At 41.9% G+C, this 18,274-nt stretch overlaps 1 protein-coding gene across 5 annotated transcripts in view; it reads right to left on the bottom strand.

Moving 5' to 3' along the window:
• HDHD5 (haloacid dehalogenase like hydrolase domain containing 5) overlaps positions 1-13,898 on the bottom strand; it is a 28,804-nt gene extending 14,906 nt beyond the window's left edge. For 2 of the 5 annotated variants that reach the window (XM_023535144.1, XM_011367794.2), the window contains exons 1-6: positions 13,708-13,898; positions 6,893-7,096; positions 5,696-5,808; positions 3,989-4,082; positions 2,391-2,424; positions 514-688 (exon numbers count right to left, since the gene is read on the bottom strand). In XM_023535144.1, the coding sequence (XP_023390912.1) occupies positions 514-688; positions 2,391-2,424; positions 3,989-4,082; positions 5,696-5,808; positions 6,893-7,096; positions 13,708-13,863 (776 nt within the window). In that variant the 5' untranslated portion in view covers positions 13,864-13,898. The remainder of the gene's footprint in view (positions 1-513; positions 689-2,390; positions 2,425-3,988; positions 4,083-5,695; positions 5,809-6,892; positions 7,097-13,707) is intronic. The other 3 variants (XM_011367795.2, XM_011367796.2, XM_023535145.1) reach the window with 3 other exon arrangements.
• Positions 13,899-18,274: the final 4,376 nt, after the last annotated feature.

Raw genomic sequence — 18,274 nt, 5'->3', positions numbered from 1 at the left:
ATTCCTCTGAGAAAGTCACCTATGACCAGGTCTCAGTTCTCTGGTCTATACAAACATCAGAATAATTCTTGCTTTCCCCTGCCCCTACCTCTTAAGAGCAAAAGGAAATAAAGAAGTGAAAGAATTAATACTACAAGGTGAAGGCAAAGAAGGGAGAGCAGTTGAATAATTTGCATCTATACACCTCAAAAGCTGATCATTGTTTGGGTTCCTCTAGTCAAAAAGAATGTGTTCTGTTAAGATTCTGGAGGGCAAGGATCATCTGTTAAAGATCGTCTCAATATATCTCTCCAGTGCTCAGTAATTTGTAGTTTTTATTTAATAATTAGTATATGAAGTGATCCTTGAAATCCCTCCCAGAAGGCCAAGTTATTATGTCCAACTAAAGGGCCTACCCAGGTATGGGTCTGAAGGCCCGAAATATAGAATGATGGTGGGAAACTGTTAGAAGAACTGCTCAGGCAGCAGCTGGAAATGGGCCACCATGGTCAAGGCCGGGGACTGTGTCCTCACCTGGGCATCCTGGCTTCAGCCATCCAAAGAAGATCCATGTTACTGGCCAGAACAGGGAGATGGGGATAGGGGGCCGTCGCCAGACCAGTCCCAGGATTCCCATTGCTGAGAAGGACATCCATGATCAGCTGCAGGCTTGTCTCCCAGCGGACTGGCTCCCCAAGGAGGAGCACCCCTTTAAAGAGCAAAGGTATAGGGATGAGGGTACAGGGAACTTGGCCTGCCCTCTGTGGTAGGTGGGAAGAAAGCCCTCAGGAGACCAACTGAAGCCAGCTGGTGCCGCCCAACCACAAGCTCTTCCTCCACAGTACACTCATTCTGGCAAGGGCACAGTTCCCTGAACCAGTCTTGAAAGAACCACTCACCTATCCACCCAAGGTGAATAAAGCCCAGGGCCTAGGAAGGCACCTCCTAAAGGTTCCCATTGTCACTGTGTCCACTGTACTTCACAAAAGAAGTTAAAAACAAGACAAGCAACAGCAAGTCTCAGGCCCATTTCCTCCTGATGACTGATGTTCTCCCCACTGCTTCACCCACAGGTACATGGCAAAGTGCTCATCTTCCTCAGCCACTTCTCCAAGTCCCAAGGGCCAATAAACCTAATGGCTAGGAGAGGGGAATTTGGAGTGATAGAGATCTGAATTCCAAGGCTGAATCTATCAATTATCTTTTATGCTTGTGGGCAAGTTATTTACCTTCTCTAAGCCTCAGTTTCCTCAAAATGATAACAACACATACTATTGTTATGAGGCTAAAAATGAGATATAATAAATACAGCACTTAACCTGTGCTGGACACATAGCACTCAACAAATAGAAGCTACGATATCAGCTATGAGACCAGTGAATTGACCACTGCCCTCTAAGGAGGTATTCTAGAAACTGGAGGATATATTTTAATCCTCATGACTGACACTTAATGATGAGGACTGTAGGAGAGGACCAGCGATGCTAGATACTCAGGACAGTCCTGCACAATCAAAAACTGCCCCATGTCTATTAACATTTGAGTGTCCCATCTGGCATTCATATAGGTGAACAACCTGTTTGTAATTAATTGAGCCTAAACCCTAATCCCATTTTACATGTAAACAAACACAAAGAATTTTTTTGGTAGTTTTAATAAACGCTGATTCTTCCCCCCAGGGCTCCAGGACTATCATTTAAGTCAAGAGAACACTGTACTTTATTTTTCAAAATTTTACCAAGAGTTATTCCCTATTTTGCAAAATCACTTCTCCAATGACAATGCTGCCCTTAATTTCTGAATAACCAATAAAACACAGCTCTATCACACCTATAAACATCCATCTGTTTGCATTTATAGCTGCAACATTCATGGTGATTCTATGTTTGGTATAATCATTTTACTACTTCAGTTTGTCTTTTTGAATAATTATTACATACTGAAATATATATTAGCTTACTAAAATTTTTTTCTTTTGTTTCTATTACAATTAGGGCTTTGTAGTGAACTAATTAATTTTTAACGTATGTGTACGGAAAGACAGAATTTCATTTTCAGGCTAATAAAGGGGATATAACAATATTTTTGTAATACAAGGAGAGAACCAATTTTAATGGAGCTAAGGAACACTGGACTAGATTGCCTCTAGGTACCTTTCTACTCACACATATTCTAAGCTTGCGATTTTTCTGGAATAGGGCGAGTGGTATGGTGAAGGAAAGATAAACAACAAATATCTCAGAAGTAGTGAGTGGCAGATCCAAGACCAGAACCCAGGTGACCTGATGTCTAGTGCCCGCTGGCTAGCCTACCAATTTGCAGGCAAACAATCACGCTATAACAGCCTGGAGGGCCTGAAAGGAGAGAGAACCACCCAGCCCCATGCCCACACAAGGAGAGGACCTCATTACCTTCAATGGCAGGGAAGTCGCTCCTTGGAAGGGGCTGCCAAGAGACAAAGAACAGGCCCATCAATGCAACAGCTGCTTTCCACTAACAGACAATCACACGCTGGTTTCCAAGGGTGGGAGGGAGAAAAGATGAATTTCAGACAGAATCGAAGACCACCCCCACAGTCTAGCCCAAGCTGAGGAGAGGCCAGAAAGAACTGAGGAAGAACATTCATGAAGAAAGGTGAAGAGAGAACAGAAAGGACTGAGGAATGCCACATATGAAGTTCAGCCAGGAGGAGGAGCCAATCAGCTGTCTTTCTCTAACAAGGCCAAGAGGTAAGATATGGGCCAAGCAAGAGTCTAGCCTTAGGTAGCTAAGATGAAGGTGAGCCCATGGAGAAAAAGGAGGCCATCAGGGCATGATGGACTATTTCTCTTGGTGTCAGATTAGGAGGCAGGCAGGAGCCTTCACTTTACTAACCTCTTCCACTCCTTCCTCAGACAATTATAGTCCTGGCTCTGCCACTAACCTGGGGTGAATCACTTCCCCTGTGTGGGGCTGTCTCTGAGCTGTTCTGAGATCTATTCCAACTCCGACAATCTGGTTCTCTCCCTAACTTTCAAGGTTCTATGAGAAAGCCCTCAAAGACGATAAAGCGCTCTATTCAATTGGAAAGCTTTGGAGGAAGGACTAAAGTTGTATACGATACAAGTAAGCTTGTCTGTTTATAACACATTTTATCACATTTTGACAGTGGCCTGACTTAAAATATAGGCTATGTGATACATAAAGAATTCACACGAGGAAGAAGAGAGCCAGGAGCTATCAAAAGATGGACAGTCACACTCTAGAGCAGCAGTCCCCAACCTTTTTGGCACCAAGGACCGGTGCTCCTATGAGAATCTAATGCCTGATGATCTGAGGTGGAGCTGAGGTGGTGATGCTGGCGCTGGGGAGCGGCTACAAATCCAGATGAAGCTTCGCTGGCTTGCCCACCACTCACCTCCTGCCGTGTGGCCTAGTTCCTAACAGGCCCCGAACCAGTACTGGTCTGGAGACCAAGGTTTAGGGACTCCTGCTCTAGAGTATCAATAAGAGGCCCTGTGACTACTCAGCAGAGAAGATAAAGAATCAAACCAGTAATTTGAATATGAGCTGAATCCAAAAGAAACACAGCAGACACTCAGAATTGCCAGTTACTTTTACAAGAAAGCTGCTTCTCTCAAGGACAACTCTTTGTTAGCATGGTTCAGGATAAAGTAGAGCAGTGATAAATTTAACGAAGGTGAATGATTCTCCCAAGCAACAATGGGAACACCAACTGGTAAGACGTAAAGCTACGAACCGAGGAGATGCTAGGGCTCTGAAAGAGTTCTCAGCTAAACACAAACAATGCAGAAAGGAAAGCCCTTAGGAGCACATCCTCTTCCAGGCCATTCTGTGTATGTGGAGAAAAAATCCTTGGCCAGATGTGCCTCTCCAAGGAGGCAGCTCTGCGAAACATGGACAAGATACGGCTCTAAGAAGGAGGGACTGCAAGGCCAGTGAGAGGAGCCCATGAAGGAACAAGAGGACATAACTGAACATGAGATCCCAGGCGTGCGCTCCTCATTACCGTGGTCTTTGGCCGCCTCTGGAGATCCACCATGTCAAGTACAGGGAAGGCCATCCGCAGCTCGTCCACAGTAACCACATTCTCGAAGCCCAGTCTAGAGCAAGATCAGGGAAGCAAAGCTGGACAGTTCTGGGGGAAGACATCTTTAAAGTAACGGGAACCATCCCAGAGTCCTAATCAAACTAGTCCACCTATTCCCCAAGTAAGAGTGAACCAATGAGCCCAGATAGAGCCCAGCAGGGCCAATACCAATTCTGGAAAGGCGCTGGCAGGCCAGCCATGACTGCACAGGCAGAGCGGGGCTGCACCGCTCCACGGTGATATACCAGCCGTCAGTGAGCACACTTCAGGTGCCAGGTCCTACACAGGGCACTACCACAGTGCACAGCATACAAGAACCTCTGCCCTCAAGGAGCTCACCCCAAGCCCAAAGCCCATCAAAGCCAGCACTTTGTGAATAGTGCTGCCACTGTATGTCGAGAAGCTCAGAAGAGGAGACTGCTCGGTGGCCTGGGTAACGGGGCAAAGGGTCCAGAGAAGTTAAGACTTGAGCTGAATTAAGCATTAAGATGAATCGGATTCGGCCAGGATGGGGGAGGCCATGGGGAGAGGGAAGCCACCTCCAGCCTTATCTCTTCAAGACTGGCCTCCATTTTTCTGTCAATTCCCACTTGCAATCTTAACTGGACATGGTTTCAGATTACTCTCAAAATAAATTTCCCAAAAATGATGCTTCTATCAGATCAGCCCATTAACAACAATTTGCAGACTCTCCATTGTCCTCATAATAAGCTCACTTGCTTCCTACATTTACTTCCAGTTTCCTACCCTCAGCACCACCCTTCCTGGTCTCTTATTCCCTATCCTGTCCCATTCCAATCTCCTGCTTCAAGGAGCTTCACCATCCCTTCTCTTTCTAGCTTCCTGAACTACTGCCCTGCATAGAAAACCTGAACCCTATCCTGTGGCACAGCTATGCCCTCCATGAAGCCACAAGTAATTCCTATTCCAAGGATGTTACCTGACACTTGTGACACCAGAACCTATACTATTAAGTCTTCAACTCCATGTCATCTGAAATATTCCTTTATTGCATATGGGTGTGTTATTCCTGCCTCAAGTATAAACCCCTTGATTAAATCATAATCTCACTGTGCTTCTCCTGGCCTCTGCCCCCTGGGAGCCCACAGCACAGTGGTGGCACATAGGAAGTGCTTGACAGGACTCTGGAGGAGGAGCAAATAAATAAGCTGCTTGAGAACAGGGACAAGTCTTCTGCTTCTTGACTGTGCATACACCCCAAAGGATTAGTTCACTGTAGGTTCTTAATTAACATTGACGGATAAGTTGATTGACCACTGCAAGGAACAGTACTAGAGCAGTGCTTCCCAGACCTAATTAGAGAATCATCTAGTTTTCTTTTTTAAAATAGATTGCTGATTTTTATCTCAGACCCAATGACAAGACTCTCCAGGAAAGCGCCCCAGAAGATTCTGATGAAGTGGGCTGGCTTTTGGAAACCACCGGGCACCAGGACTAGCCACACCTGAGGGCTGTTCTACCTCCCTCAAGAGCCTACCACACACCCCATGAGCCCGGGCACCCTGAGTCCAGGACAACTCATGACAGTCCCCCTCAGCCTTGGAAGGAAAGGCCTCAGTCCTGCCCCTTCCTCTTCAGCCAGAGCGAGAAGCACCAAAAGGATACGCTCGGGTGTTTTCCACCAGGGGTCCCTGCCCAGACACTAGCATCCGCTTTCCGTGGTACTGTGAGAAGAGCTTCATGGGGCTGTGAGAGAGAATAACCTGGTCTGGTTCCACCTGCAGGGACAGCCAAGAGAGAGGAGAGCAGAGAAAGACACGTAGTTGAAGGAGAATAATGGGAGATAGATGGCAGCTTCTATCAACTAGGAAGAAATAAAATGCCCAGAAAAGGAAGGGAGGGAAAAAGCCCTTTGCCCAGCTTCTAGAAAGTATCCACAGAGGCATGGGAACCACCAGCCTAATTTGGCTCTTGCCACACAAAAGAAGCAAGCAGGAAATGCCGTTAGTTAGGGGTCATGACATGCACCAATCCTGCCCTACTCAGCTCCCCTTTTGGAAAGCACAGGATCTGTATGCATGTTCTTTGTCACTGTTATAGAAATCTGTCTCTAACTTTGACTTTGTTTTCAGTTGTACTTAAAAGACTTAGCTTTTTAACATTTATACTAACTATGACAATGCAGCCTTTTCTCAGAATGTTTTTGAAACCCTCTCTGGAAACCACAGAAGAGAACCAATTGGATGCCTTTACTCCCTGCATTCATAACAAGCAGGGTCACCCCTTCAATCCGCCACTTTATTTGCTCTCTTGGTTCCAAAGTACTCTTTCCAAAAACTACAGCCACCCTTAAAAAGAGAATGAATGTATCAATGCTGGGATACATGTGGAGTTGCAAGTGGGTGAAAAGGGACTGCTTTTAGGGGACAGTACTCATTCAAATGTTTACATCTTATTCATGAGAAACAAGGGCTGTTATTTCAGAGTCCCATTTGGTATATGGAGGTTTAGAAAAATGCGACCCTTGCTTTCCAGGGGCTGACAATCCAAAAGAGACGATCTGATGCCCAGAAGAAAAGAAATGGATACAAAAACAGTAGGCTCAAACTGCCAACTCCATGGGCAGGACTTTTGTGCTCAATGTGTATGTATACATAAAAAATAACCCTATTGATAAGGCTCTACTCACTAGGCTGGACTTGAACTTCAAGTTTTATTTTCAGCAGGGAAATAAAGATTTGTACTGACCCAACTTATCAATACTGTACACCAGCCCAGGGAAGAAGGCTTAGTTAGAGCTAGAGTGGGGATTACACTGGAAACAAGGTCCTTAGGCTTCTGTGTCTCTGGCTATCTTCTCACCTTGAAGCCCAGCAGAGCTGACAACTCCTGGGCTTTGCCACGTTGTAAGATGTTACCAGCATTTGTGACGAAGACCACAGGCACCCGCAGCTGCCCCTGGGCATTCACCAGCCTCCGAAAGGCCTCCACAGCAGCAGGGATCACTCTGTGGCCACGCACCAAGACTCCATCGATGTCCAACAGGAACCCAAAGGTAGGCGGGCTCTGCAGAGAGGAGGAGAGAGCCGCCAATGCGAGTCAAGAGGCAGCCGGGAGGAAGGAAAAGACCTTTACAAAGAGGGACTCCACACTCAGGTCACCCAGGGCCTGAAACAAAAAGGACATGGGATTTCCAATAGAGCAAATCCATCTGTAACAAAGAATTAGTTCTTTTTCATGTATTTTTAAGCACATAACTATTTTGTTAAAAATTATTTTCGTATAATTGATATAAAGGAATTTTTAAATTGGAAAATAGAGAAATTCAAAACATAATCCCAGCACTTTAATACAACTAATTATTATTTTCTTTTCATTTCTTCTATTCTTATGTTTGCCATGTAGTTAAAACTGCACTTTACATGTGTAATTTTTCATCTTGTTCTTTTTGCTTGACAAATATTTTTACCTCTTACAATAGCCTTCATAACCACTTTTAAATTTTTATTATATATTTTATTATAACAACACACACAGTTAAAAAAACTATAGTTAAAAAAACTATAGATGATATAAATATATTTTTTAAAGTTTCTTGCCTCCTTCTTCCACCTAATGCTATTTTCTCTCATATATTTTCCACAAACATTTTATGGATACATAGTAACAATTTCTAATTTTTTAACTAACACACAGATGGCATTATGTTGTACTTTCTTTTCCACCTTACCTTTTTTACCTTTTTTTTTTTTTTATATATCTCTTGGTTATCTTTCCATATCAATACATAGCTCTACCTCCTATCATCATTTCTGGCTCCATAATATACTGAGTGAATAATCCACTAACATTATATTTCCCCTATTTGGGACATTTAGGGTTTTCTACATTTTTTTGACTATAAATAATGCTATAAGGAACCTCTTCGTGCTTACTGATTCCATATTATGAATTTCCTTGAGCTAGATTCTTAAAAGTAGAAGTAATAAGTCAAAAAAGTGCAAACATTTTAATAATGTAACACCTCCTCACAAACTGTTTTCTAAAAACATGTATCAACTTACTCACCCACTGGTAATGCTAATATTGATTTTCACATGTATCAGAGAGTTTGTTAATTATCAAATGTCTTAATTTAAAAGTTAAAACAATTGTCTCTTATCACAATCTGCACTTCTTGGATTTATAAAGCCGAACATTCCTTTTATAAAAAAGTTCATTCCATTCTTATTTTATAAACTGTCTATTAACATACGAGATGTTTTTCAATTGCAAAAAAAAAAAAATCTCTACTCTCCTGTTTGCTACTCTCCTTTTTTTGGTGCCAAGTGAGGCCATTCTTACTGCACACACCTACTCTGTGCATAGGGCTCCTCTGTAAGGAGTAAGCAAAAATACAAACCGTGCTCTAGCCCTTCATTTATTATCTGGGGTGAAAGAACAAACAGCTAGTCTAGGAACTCACTAAAGTTGCAGCATTTTCACAAGTGCAAATCAATCCTAAGTATTTAGGTTCTGAGTAAAGAAAATTTAACAGAGAGGGTTTTTAGAAGAGAATTTTGAGTTAGGCAATGAAAGATTTAAATGCATGCATTCATTTAACAAATATCTATTGAGATCCCAATCAGCAACAGACTAGACAAGCAGGCATAAGTGACTCTGCCTACACAGGTCAGTGGGAAGACAAATAAGCAGCATAGGGCTTCTATACTGGGCATCACATTAAGAAATGACGAGAAGTAAAGGGCTCTGAGAGTCTGCATCAGAGGTACCTAACTCATAGCAGGTGGAGAGGACTGGCCATTACAGGTCTCCAAGGCCAATGTAAGGAATTTGAAAGACAAAAACGGCATCATCAAACCTGTGCTGTTGGAAAATCTTGGCTACAGAGTAAAGAATAGATTGAGTGGACTTAAGAGTCAAGTTGAAGGGCACCACCTGGGACCTACTGTAATCTAAGACACAGATGATGGTAGCTTTAACTAGGTGGCAGCAACAGGAATGGAGAGAAGGTGGCAGATCATACACAGGAGGCAGAACAGCCAGGCCTGGTAACAATCAGATGCAGGGGTGGAGGGAGGGGCCACAAGGACTTCCATGCTCTTTTTGGCTTGGTACTCTGGGAGAGTGGACGCTGGTATCACTCACAGATCCAAGAAGCTCTGGAGGAGCGGTGGCCAGGGAGGGCAGAAGATACGTTTCACTTCAGAACTATAGGGCAGGCAAATGGAGCTATCAGCACTGGACAAAAGGTCCAGGAGATGAAAGAAAATGTGGAAGACTTCAGCTCTCAGAGAACGGCTGAAACTTGAGAGGGGAGAGGACAGCCTGAAAAGCACAAGCAGAATGAGAGCATAAGTGAGATTCATAGAGAATCAGGAAAAACATCTCCATTTTAGGACGGGGCATGTAAGAGTCACCAGCAAAACAGCGAGGAACAGCAGTTAGTGAGGAGGAAACTCAAGAGGATATGGAGTCAAGGAAGCTGAGAGATGAGTTTCTGGAACAAGTAAAATAGAAAATGAACTAACTGAAAAGTAATGATCCCCTCTCGCCTCCACTGACAGGGAAGACCACTAAGGGAGGGAGTCTTCCAGCTCCTTCATGATAGCTTCTGCAGAGCTTCACAGGCTTAGACAATGACAGCTGCAGTGCTGAGTTGGAATTGGGAAGAGGCACTGGAAAAACAGGAGAAAAGGAACTCAAACCAACAAGACAGCACTTCCGATCACCAGCAAACAGAGCTGCTAGGGAGAAACTTGTCCAATTCCACATGCAATGCAGGAAATGTCTAAACAAACAAAATCGGCCCCAATGGCTGATCCTGCTGAACCCCAGACCTGTATATTGTAATGAGCATTGAACTAGACATATAGCAAAGGTATTTTTATTGAATCCTTGTACCGGCACTCGGGTGGTGGGTGTCATTATCTCCAGATGACATTAACTAGTGAAAGGGACCTGGTTTATACACAGTGTTCACTATGTATTCACTTAATAATCTGACTGGATGAGTAAGAAACCAATTTCAAAGAGAATAGTTAAAACGTGACCCAGTTCACAAGTACTAGATTCAAAATTCACCCTCAAACTAAGCTCGCAGCAAAGTTAGAGCTCTTCAGCCGCCCACACAGCAACACCTTAGAGCAAGAAAGGGATCCAGGAGGTACCAGGTCCTCTTGCACCTTCCACCAGCCCCCAGCCACTTGAGTTCTGGTTCTTCTCTGTACTCAATGGACCTGATGGCCTTCATGGATCTCTTTACCCTCTCCCTGTTTCTCAACGAATCCTACTAGAATATGGGTCCTAACTTGGGTCCACAGGCAGATTTCAGGGTGGCCATAAAACCTCTTAAAACTCTGGATTTTTCCTAGGTAAAGGGACCATAGCTCTTTTCAGATTTCGTCATCTTATTTTTCTCAGAGAATCACCACACGGGTCTAAAGGGAAGAGGGGGTGTGATTTGCCTTCAAATCCCCAAATCTGGCACAGTGCTTAGACCCTGTCAATATAGGTTGACTGACTGTTGAATGCCCCAAAAGATGAAGGATTAGGGCGAAATAAGGCAGACCTTCCCTCCAGCACTTCCTGATCATCCTGAGAGTTAGTGATCTTCAAAGGAGGTCACTGGAGGAAAGGACTGTAATCTAGCACACAGTCCGCCTTCTTTCTTGGTCAGTATGAACACAGAGCACACTGTTCTGAAAGTCCAAATGTAAAACTTATTTGCCCATAACTTTGAGACAACCAGGGAAAATTTTTAAAGGACTTGATTTTAAGTAATATTAAAGAATTACTAATGTTGTTAGGTATGATAATAGCACTGTGATTATATTCAAAATGTCCTTATTTTCTTAGAGGTACATATAGAATAATTTAGGGTTGAAATAACAAGCAATCAGGAATTTGTTTTAAAATCTTAGAGCCACAAAAAAAGGTGGGGAGGAGTTGAGGGAGGAGATAAGCAAAGCAAGTGTGGCAAAATGTTAATAATTGCTGAATTTGGAAGATGGGTCTATGGCATTCATAATACAGTAAGTGCTCCCTAAACATTCTGAATAGGTTCTGTGACTTTAAGCAAAACGACATATAATGAAAACATTTTTACCAAAGACTAATTGATATTAACAAGAGTTAAGTTCCTACGGCCCCTCATCAACTTTATAACAAAACGACGTTTTCTGAGAATCTGCTGTATTATTCTGTTTTTGGATTTCTGAAAACTTACATAGGGAAAAAAATAATAAAACAGTTCACTTGTGCTGATGGCTGCAAAATCTAATCACATACAGTTTTAACAGTCTTAGTGGCCATATTCCAAATAGTCACAAGATTTGCTCTCTTAGACATACAAATCCTCAGTCCCTGCTACTCTGAACAGGAAGGTTTTCAGGACAATTTAGCAACATCCTTGAGTGTCCATCATCTATAACTACATAGGGAGTAATACCACTTTCAACCCTCAGGTGAATGTACATAAAGAACCAGGCACTAAGCGACACAGAATGTGAAGGTACACATCACCTGTAACAAATGTGCCACACTAACTCAAGATGTTAATAATCAAGGAAACTGGGGTGATGTATATATAGGACTTTTCTATACTTTCTGCTCAATTTTTCTGTAAACCTAAAACTGCTCTAAAAAATAAAGTCTAATATTTTTTTAAAGTAAAGGTATTTTTTAAAAAAGAAGAAAATAGAAGAAAAAAAGAAAAAAGTGAAGGTATGTAAAGGATAAAAGAATAAATTTTTTTTTCATTTTTCTTTTCATTCTCTAATCTGCATTCTCTAATCTGATTTTTCTTCTATATCACTTGATTTTTTTTTTTTTTTAAGTAGTCCTGGGTATTAGGCCATATCCTCTAATTAAAGTTCATATCATGGCAGTGATAAAATGTATGGTTTTAAGATTAATTTGAAATGAAGACATTACGAAGATGTTATTTGTGTCTTTGCTTCTTACCTAGAATTGGTTTGTTTTAAATAGCAACATTACAGCTATAGTCTATTTTGCTGTCTCCTCCAACCATTTCCACAACTTAATATATGCCAATCATTGAGCAAAGTACTCTACATTTATTACAAAAAGTACAGTACATATATTCTCACAAAAACATGGCATGGTAAATAAGACTCTTGTTACATATATTGGGAAACTGAAACTTAGAAAACTATGTAATTTGCCTTAGATCAAACAGCTGGTAAACGGTACTAGCAGGATTCAATTCTAAAGCTATTACTCTTAAATTCTATAATATACTTCATCCCTTCATCCCTTTCCTCCCTGTTTCTAGTTTATCAGAAAAGTCACTCAGAAGTATCTCAGGACCTACAAAGACACTAGAAATAAATACAACAGTTATAAATAACGGCAATAATTCTTTATATTTACTTCATTACAGTTTACAAAGTCCTTTTATATTCTCATTCCATGCTTCCAGTTTGGTCACTTTTAGCTCTGTGACACGAGCCAAGTCACTTGACTTCTTTGAATCTTAGCTGCTCTATATACAAAATAATTACAGGAACACAGCTGTTAAGAGCTAGGACTCTGGCAGGAGACTGGCCTGGGTTCCAGATTCTGCCACTTACCAGCTGTGTGCCCTTGGGCAAGTTGCTTAACCTCTCTGTGACTCAGATCTTCCATATGTAAAATGGGAATGATAATACTCAGAGTCGTTACAATAATTACACGAATTAATAATTGTGAAGTACTCACTTTGTGCCTGGCACAAAGTAAAAGCTATGTGTTTTTTTTAAATAAGTAGTTAATTTAAAATACGACAAAAGGTTACCGTGAAAGCGTTATACAGATGTAAAATACTATCGTTATTACACACAGAATTTAGAAGACAAAGTGATCCCCTTTAAAGAAGCAGCAAAATGGCTCCAGGGAAAGTGAGGGTGACAGATATGACGAACTAACTTAGAGTCCTGGCACAGTCATCTAGCAGCTGTTGACCTTTTCAAAAAGTACTTAAAAATCTAACTCCAAGCTTCTTCCTTACTATCACCAGGGTCATACCTACCTCCAAAGTTAAGAGAATTAGATATCACATAAGTACCTGGCACAAACTAGGGAGCTTGTGCCAGTTTTCCTCTCGCCCTCCAAATCTTCCCCTACACTCTACACGTAACAGCCGCTCATTATAAGCAGGCCCACCAGCGAATGGGACCAAATGAAAAAGCCCCCGCAAAACCCACATTCACCTCCGGGCTGCCCCTTTATAGGTGCAGCTCCCCGAGGAAAGTCCCTCTCGAGTCCCCGGATCTCTTTCAATTGTAGTTGAAAATTATAACCAAAAGGTTCTCATCATGGAAAGGAAGTGCAGAAATCATACGCTGACCAGAAAAATAGGAAGAGGAAACTACCGAGTAATTTTAGGGACAAAGAGCGGCAAGAGGCCAAGAGACACTGGTGTGCGTTTTGGGTCTGTTTTGCTCATGCGCTAGCTAAAGTAACTTTTCTTCCAGGCCAAAACTATGACAAATCACCCAAGTAGGAGGGAGGGGAAGGGGGGCGGGGTAGAGCAGGGTGCGCAGGGGACCCTGTGCTCAAGACAAGAAGCAAGCGCACTTGAGGTCAGCTGCCTTGTCAAGGCCATTTCCTAGGAGGCCGCGGACAGTGGAAGGGCTCGGCCGGCAGCTCCTCCCTCCCGCCGCTCCCGGCCTCACCACAAGCTCTGCGGACCGGCTCACCTGCACGGTCCTCACCTGCGCGGGGCCCACAGTATAGCCTTTTCCCGGGCAATGACCCGGGAGCCCCGCGGCCGCCCGCCGCCACAGCCAGGGTGCCGCACGCACCGCGGAGAAAAAGCCAAGCACAGCCATCCGGCCGCCGCTTGCGCGCACGTGCACACTCCGCCGCTCAGGCTCGGGGCCGTGCCTGCCGCGCAGCCAGTCAGCAGCCAGAGGCTCCCGAGGCCTCTCGGGAGTTGTAGTCCCTGGTGCGTGTCCGGTAGCTCGGCAACGTGCCCGGCGGGTCATTGAGGAGGCGCAAGTTCTTGCAGCTTCGTAGACAGACCTGGAGTCGACAGCCTGATGTGCACAGTTGGCACGAACTATGTACCTGCTCACTTCCTGGGTCGTAGGTTTAAGACTCAGTCCTTGATGACTTTCGGTGAGCAAACTTATGTGGAGGGAACTGAATTTTGATTGGGAGGAAAAAGTGGGAGCCGCTTTCTTTTTGGTGGTCACCCCCCCAATCACTGAATGTTTGTGTTTTTTCAGTAAATATTCACTATAGTCCTCCTTCCTGCTGGGCTCTGCACTAGTGCCTGGGGAAACTATATACATAAGGCATCCCCCAAAACTCACACTTTTTAAGGTGATTGAGACAAGACTCCTGAAAGAGAATCGGATAACTAAGCAAAGACCTATTGAGCACAGCCGTGTGTTCCCACCATTTGAAATGTGTGGGATGCCCGGTTCCAGACCCTTTGACCTGTCCCTGGATGTATTTATACTAAGAATAGATGAGCTTACAATATCTAAGACTAGGTGGAAGAAGGCAGCCGATATCAGGAATGAGCCAACTCAGAGGTTAGCAACTCAGAGGTCCTCAGCTTTGAAGGCCAAGATTTTTTTTTTTAAGCTCTACTCTCTTAGCAATTTTCAAATAAATAATATAGTATTATTATTAACTATAGTTGCCATACTGTACTTTACATCCACAGGACTTATTTATAATGAAGTTTCTACGTTTTGACCCCCTTCATCCATTTCACCCACTCCTCTACCCCTGCCTCTGGCAACCACCAATTTGATCTCTTGTTCTTTATGTCTATGAACTTAGTTTTGGGTGGCTTTATTAGTTTGTTTTAGGTTCCACATATAAGGGAGTTCATATTGTGTTTGTCTTTGTCTTATTTCACTGAACATAATGCCCTCAGGGGCCATCCATGTTATCACAAATGCCAAGACTACATTCTTTTTTTACCGCTGAATAATATTACATTATATATGTGTATATGGGATATACATATCCCATTTTCTTTATTCATTCGTAGATTGGCACTTAAATTATTTCCACATCTTGGCTATTGTAAATAGTACTGCAATTAACAAGGGAGGGCAGGTATCTTTTTGAGTTAGCATTTTTTGTCTTTTTCAGATAAATACCCAGACGTGGAATTGTTAGATCACATGGTAATTCTATTTTTAATTTTTCGAAGAACCTCTATATTGTTTTCCATAGCAGCTGCACCAATTTCTATCCCCACCAACAGTACACAAGGGTTCCTTTTTCTCCACATCCTCACCAACACTTATGTCTTGAATTTTTGATACCAGCCTTCTAACAGGTAAGAGCTGGTCTGTCGTGGTTTTGATTTGCATTTCCCTGGTGATTAGTGATGTTGAGCGCAACAGATGTACTTTTGGCCATCTGTATGTCTTTGGAAAAATACCTGTTCAGATCCTCTGCCCATTTTTTAATCAGATTGTTTTTTTGTTGTTGTTCTTGAGTTATATGAATTTGATATATTTTTGGATATTAACCCCTTATGAGATATATGATTTGCAAAGATTTTCTCGCATTCAGTACGTTGCCTTTTTATTTTGTTGATGGTTTTCTATGCTGTGCAAAAGCTTTTTAGTTTGATGCAGACACACTTATTTTTGCTTTTGTTGCCTTTGATTTTAGTGTCAAATCCAAAAAGTCATCACCAAGACCAATGTCAAGGAGCTTATCACCTATGTTTTCTTCCAATTTTATGGTTTCAGGTCTTACATTCAAGTCTTTAATCTATTTCAAGTTAATTTTTGTGTGCAGTATGAGATAGTGGTCCAGTTTCATCCTTTGCATGTAGCTGTCCAGTTTTCTTAGTACCATTCATTGTAGAGACTCTTTTTCTCATTGTAAATTCTTGCCTCCTTTGTCATAGATTAATTGACTGTATACGTGAGGGTTTATTTCTGGACTCTCCATTCTGTTCCATTGATCTATGTGTCTGTTTTTATGCCAATACCATACTGTTTTGATTACTATAGCTTTGCAACAGTTTGAAATCAGGGAGCATGATTCCTCTGGCTTCATTCTTTCTCAAGATTACTTTGGCTATTTGGGTCTTTTGTTCTTTCATACAAATTTTAGGATTGTTTGTTGTATTTCTGTGAAAAATACCTTTGGAATTTTGATAGGGATTGCATTGATTCTGTATATTTCTTTGGGTAGCATGGACATTTTAACAATATTAATTCTAATCCATGAGCATGTAATGCCTTTGCATTTATTTGTGCATTCTTCAGTTTCTTTCATCAATGTCATACAGTTTTCAGTGTGCAAGTCTTTTATCTCCTTGGTTAAATTTATTCCTAGGTATTTTTTTTATTTTATTTTTTAAATTTTAGTTAGTTTCAAGTATGCAGTACATTGGTTAGACATCTATGTAGTTAGTAAAATGATCCCTCCAATTGCTCCCTCCCTCCCCTGGCCCTCCACCTAGCCAATGTATTAATGCTAATTGCATTCCCTATGCCAGTGCTCCCCATCCCTGTGACCATCCATCAGCTACTAATTTGTACTTCTTTAACCCTTCACCCCATTCTGCCAGCCCCCCAAACTATCCTCCCTTCTGTCCATCTCCAAATCGTCCACTATATTTGTGAGTCTGTTTTTGATTAGTTTGTTCTTTTTATTCCTTAAATTCTGCATATAAGTGAAATCATATAGTGTTTATCTTTCTCTGTCTGACTTAAATACCTCCTAGGTCCATCAAAGCAATATCTTTTTCTGTCTCCTTCCTTTTCCTATGTAGGGGTCTTGTTTTCTTATCCTTTCAGCCACTTCTGTCTTTTGGTTAGAGCACTTAATTCTTTTCCATTTAAGGTAATTATTGATAGGAATGTAGTTGTTACCATTCCTTATTCCTGTTTTTGATACATGTTTTTTCTTCTTAAAGAAGCCCCTCCAACATTTCCTGTAATACTGGCTTAGCGGTGATAAATTCTTTTAGCTTATTTTTGTCTGGGAAGCTCTTTATCTGTCCTTCGACTCTAAATGATAACTTTGCTGGATAAATTATTCTTGGTTGTATATCCTGGGTCTTCATCCTGTTGAATATTTTTTACCAAGCCTTTCTGTCCTGCATAGTTGATTCTGAGAAATCAGCTGCCAGTTATATGGGCGTTCCCATATATAGTAATTATTTCTTTTTCTCTTACTGCTTTTAATATTCTTTCTTTATATTTATGTAGCAGGCACTACTTGTAAGCATTTTACATTATATCCTCGAAGTCACAATAAGAGCTAGGTGTCATTCGCATTAAATAGATGAAACATCTATTTATATTTTACCTTTGGCATTTTAATTATGATGTGTCTTGGTGTGGGCCTCTTTGGATCCCCGATTTTTGGAATTCTCTGAGCTTCCTGGGGTTTTATGTTCATTTCCTTCACCAGGTTAGGGAAGTTTTCCATCATTATTTCTTCAAACAGCTGTTCAACATCTTGATTTTCTTCTGTTATGCCAATCAGATGAATATTTGGAGCCTTAATAGTGTCCCATATTCTCAAATTATTTTTATAGTCTTGGCATCTTTTTTCTTGCCATTCTAATTGAGTGTCCTGATTGGCTTTCCTGTCCTCTAGATAGGGCATTTGATCCTTTTCTTTATTCACTTTGTTTATTCCTTTGTTGATTCCGTTTAATATACTTCTCATCTCAGATAATGTGTTCTCCATTTAAGATTGGTTCCCTTTTATAATTTCCATTTCCATTTTTATCTCTTTGTTGGAGTTCTCTACACTTCTCAAAAGTTTACTGAGCATCTTTATAACTAGTGTTTTGAACTCTGCGTCTGTTAGATTACTTGACTCCATTATATCTGCATCTCTGTTCTGTTCTTTCATATGGTTTCTGCTTCTTTGTCTTCCCATTTTGGCTGCCTTTCCATGTCTGTTTCTATGTACTAAGTAAGCAAAGCTTCTAAGTCTCCTAATCTTATCAGTGTGGATATATGTCCAGTGGCACAGTCCTGAGAGGGATTCAGCTGTGGGCCAAATCTAGCCCAAGCCTCTACCCCTCAAGGGCCACCTGTTAAGATTCAGCAAGCAATCCACAAATACTGTGTTTATAGTTGCCTCAAAAGGCCACACCAAAAACCGAGGCCCGCTGCCACCAGTGTGAGTCTCAGCAAGGATCAGCTGACTTACTGAGGATACACCTGGATGTGGCTTGGGTGGGGCCCAAGCTGGGGTAGGCAGAGTTTCAGGGAATCCTCTGTTATCCAGTTTGATGAC

Source organism: Pteropus vampyrus, unplaced genomic scaffold, assembly GCF_000151845.1.
Source record: "Pteropus vampyrus isolate Shadow unplaced genomic scaffold, Pvam_2.0 Scaffold137, whole genome shotgun sequence".
In the NCBI taxonomy this organism is placed as follows: Eukaryota; Metazoa; Chordata; class Mammalia; order Chiroptera; family Pteropodidae; genus Pteropus; species Pteropus vampyrus.
Note: the sequence above shows the minus strand (reverse complement) of the source record. Positions and strands in the feature narration are given on the sequence as shown.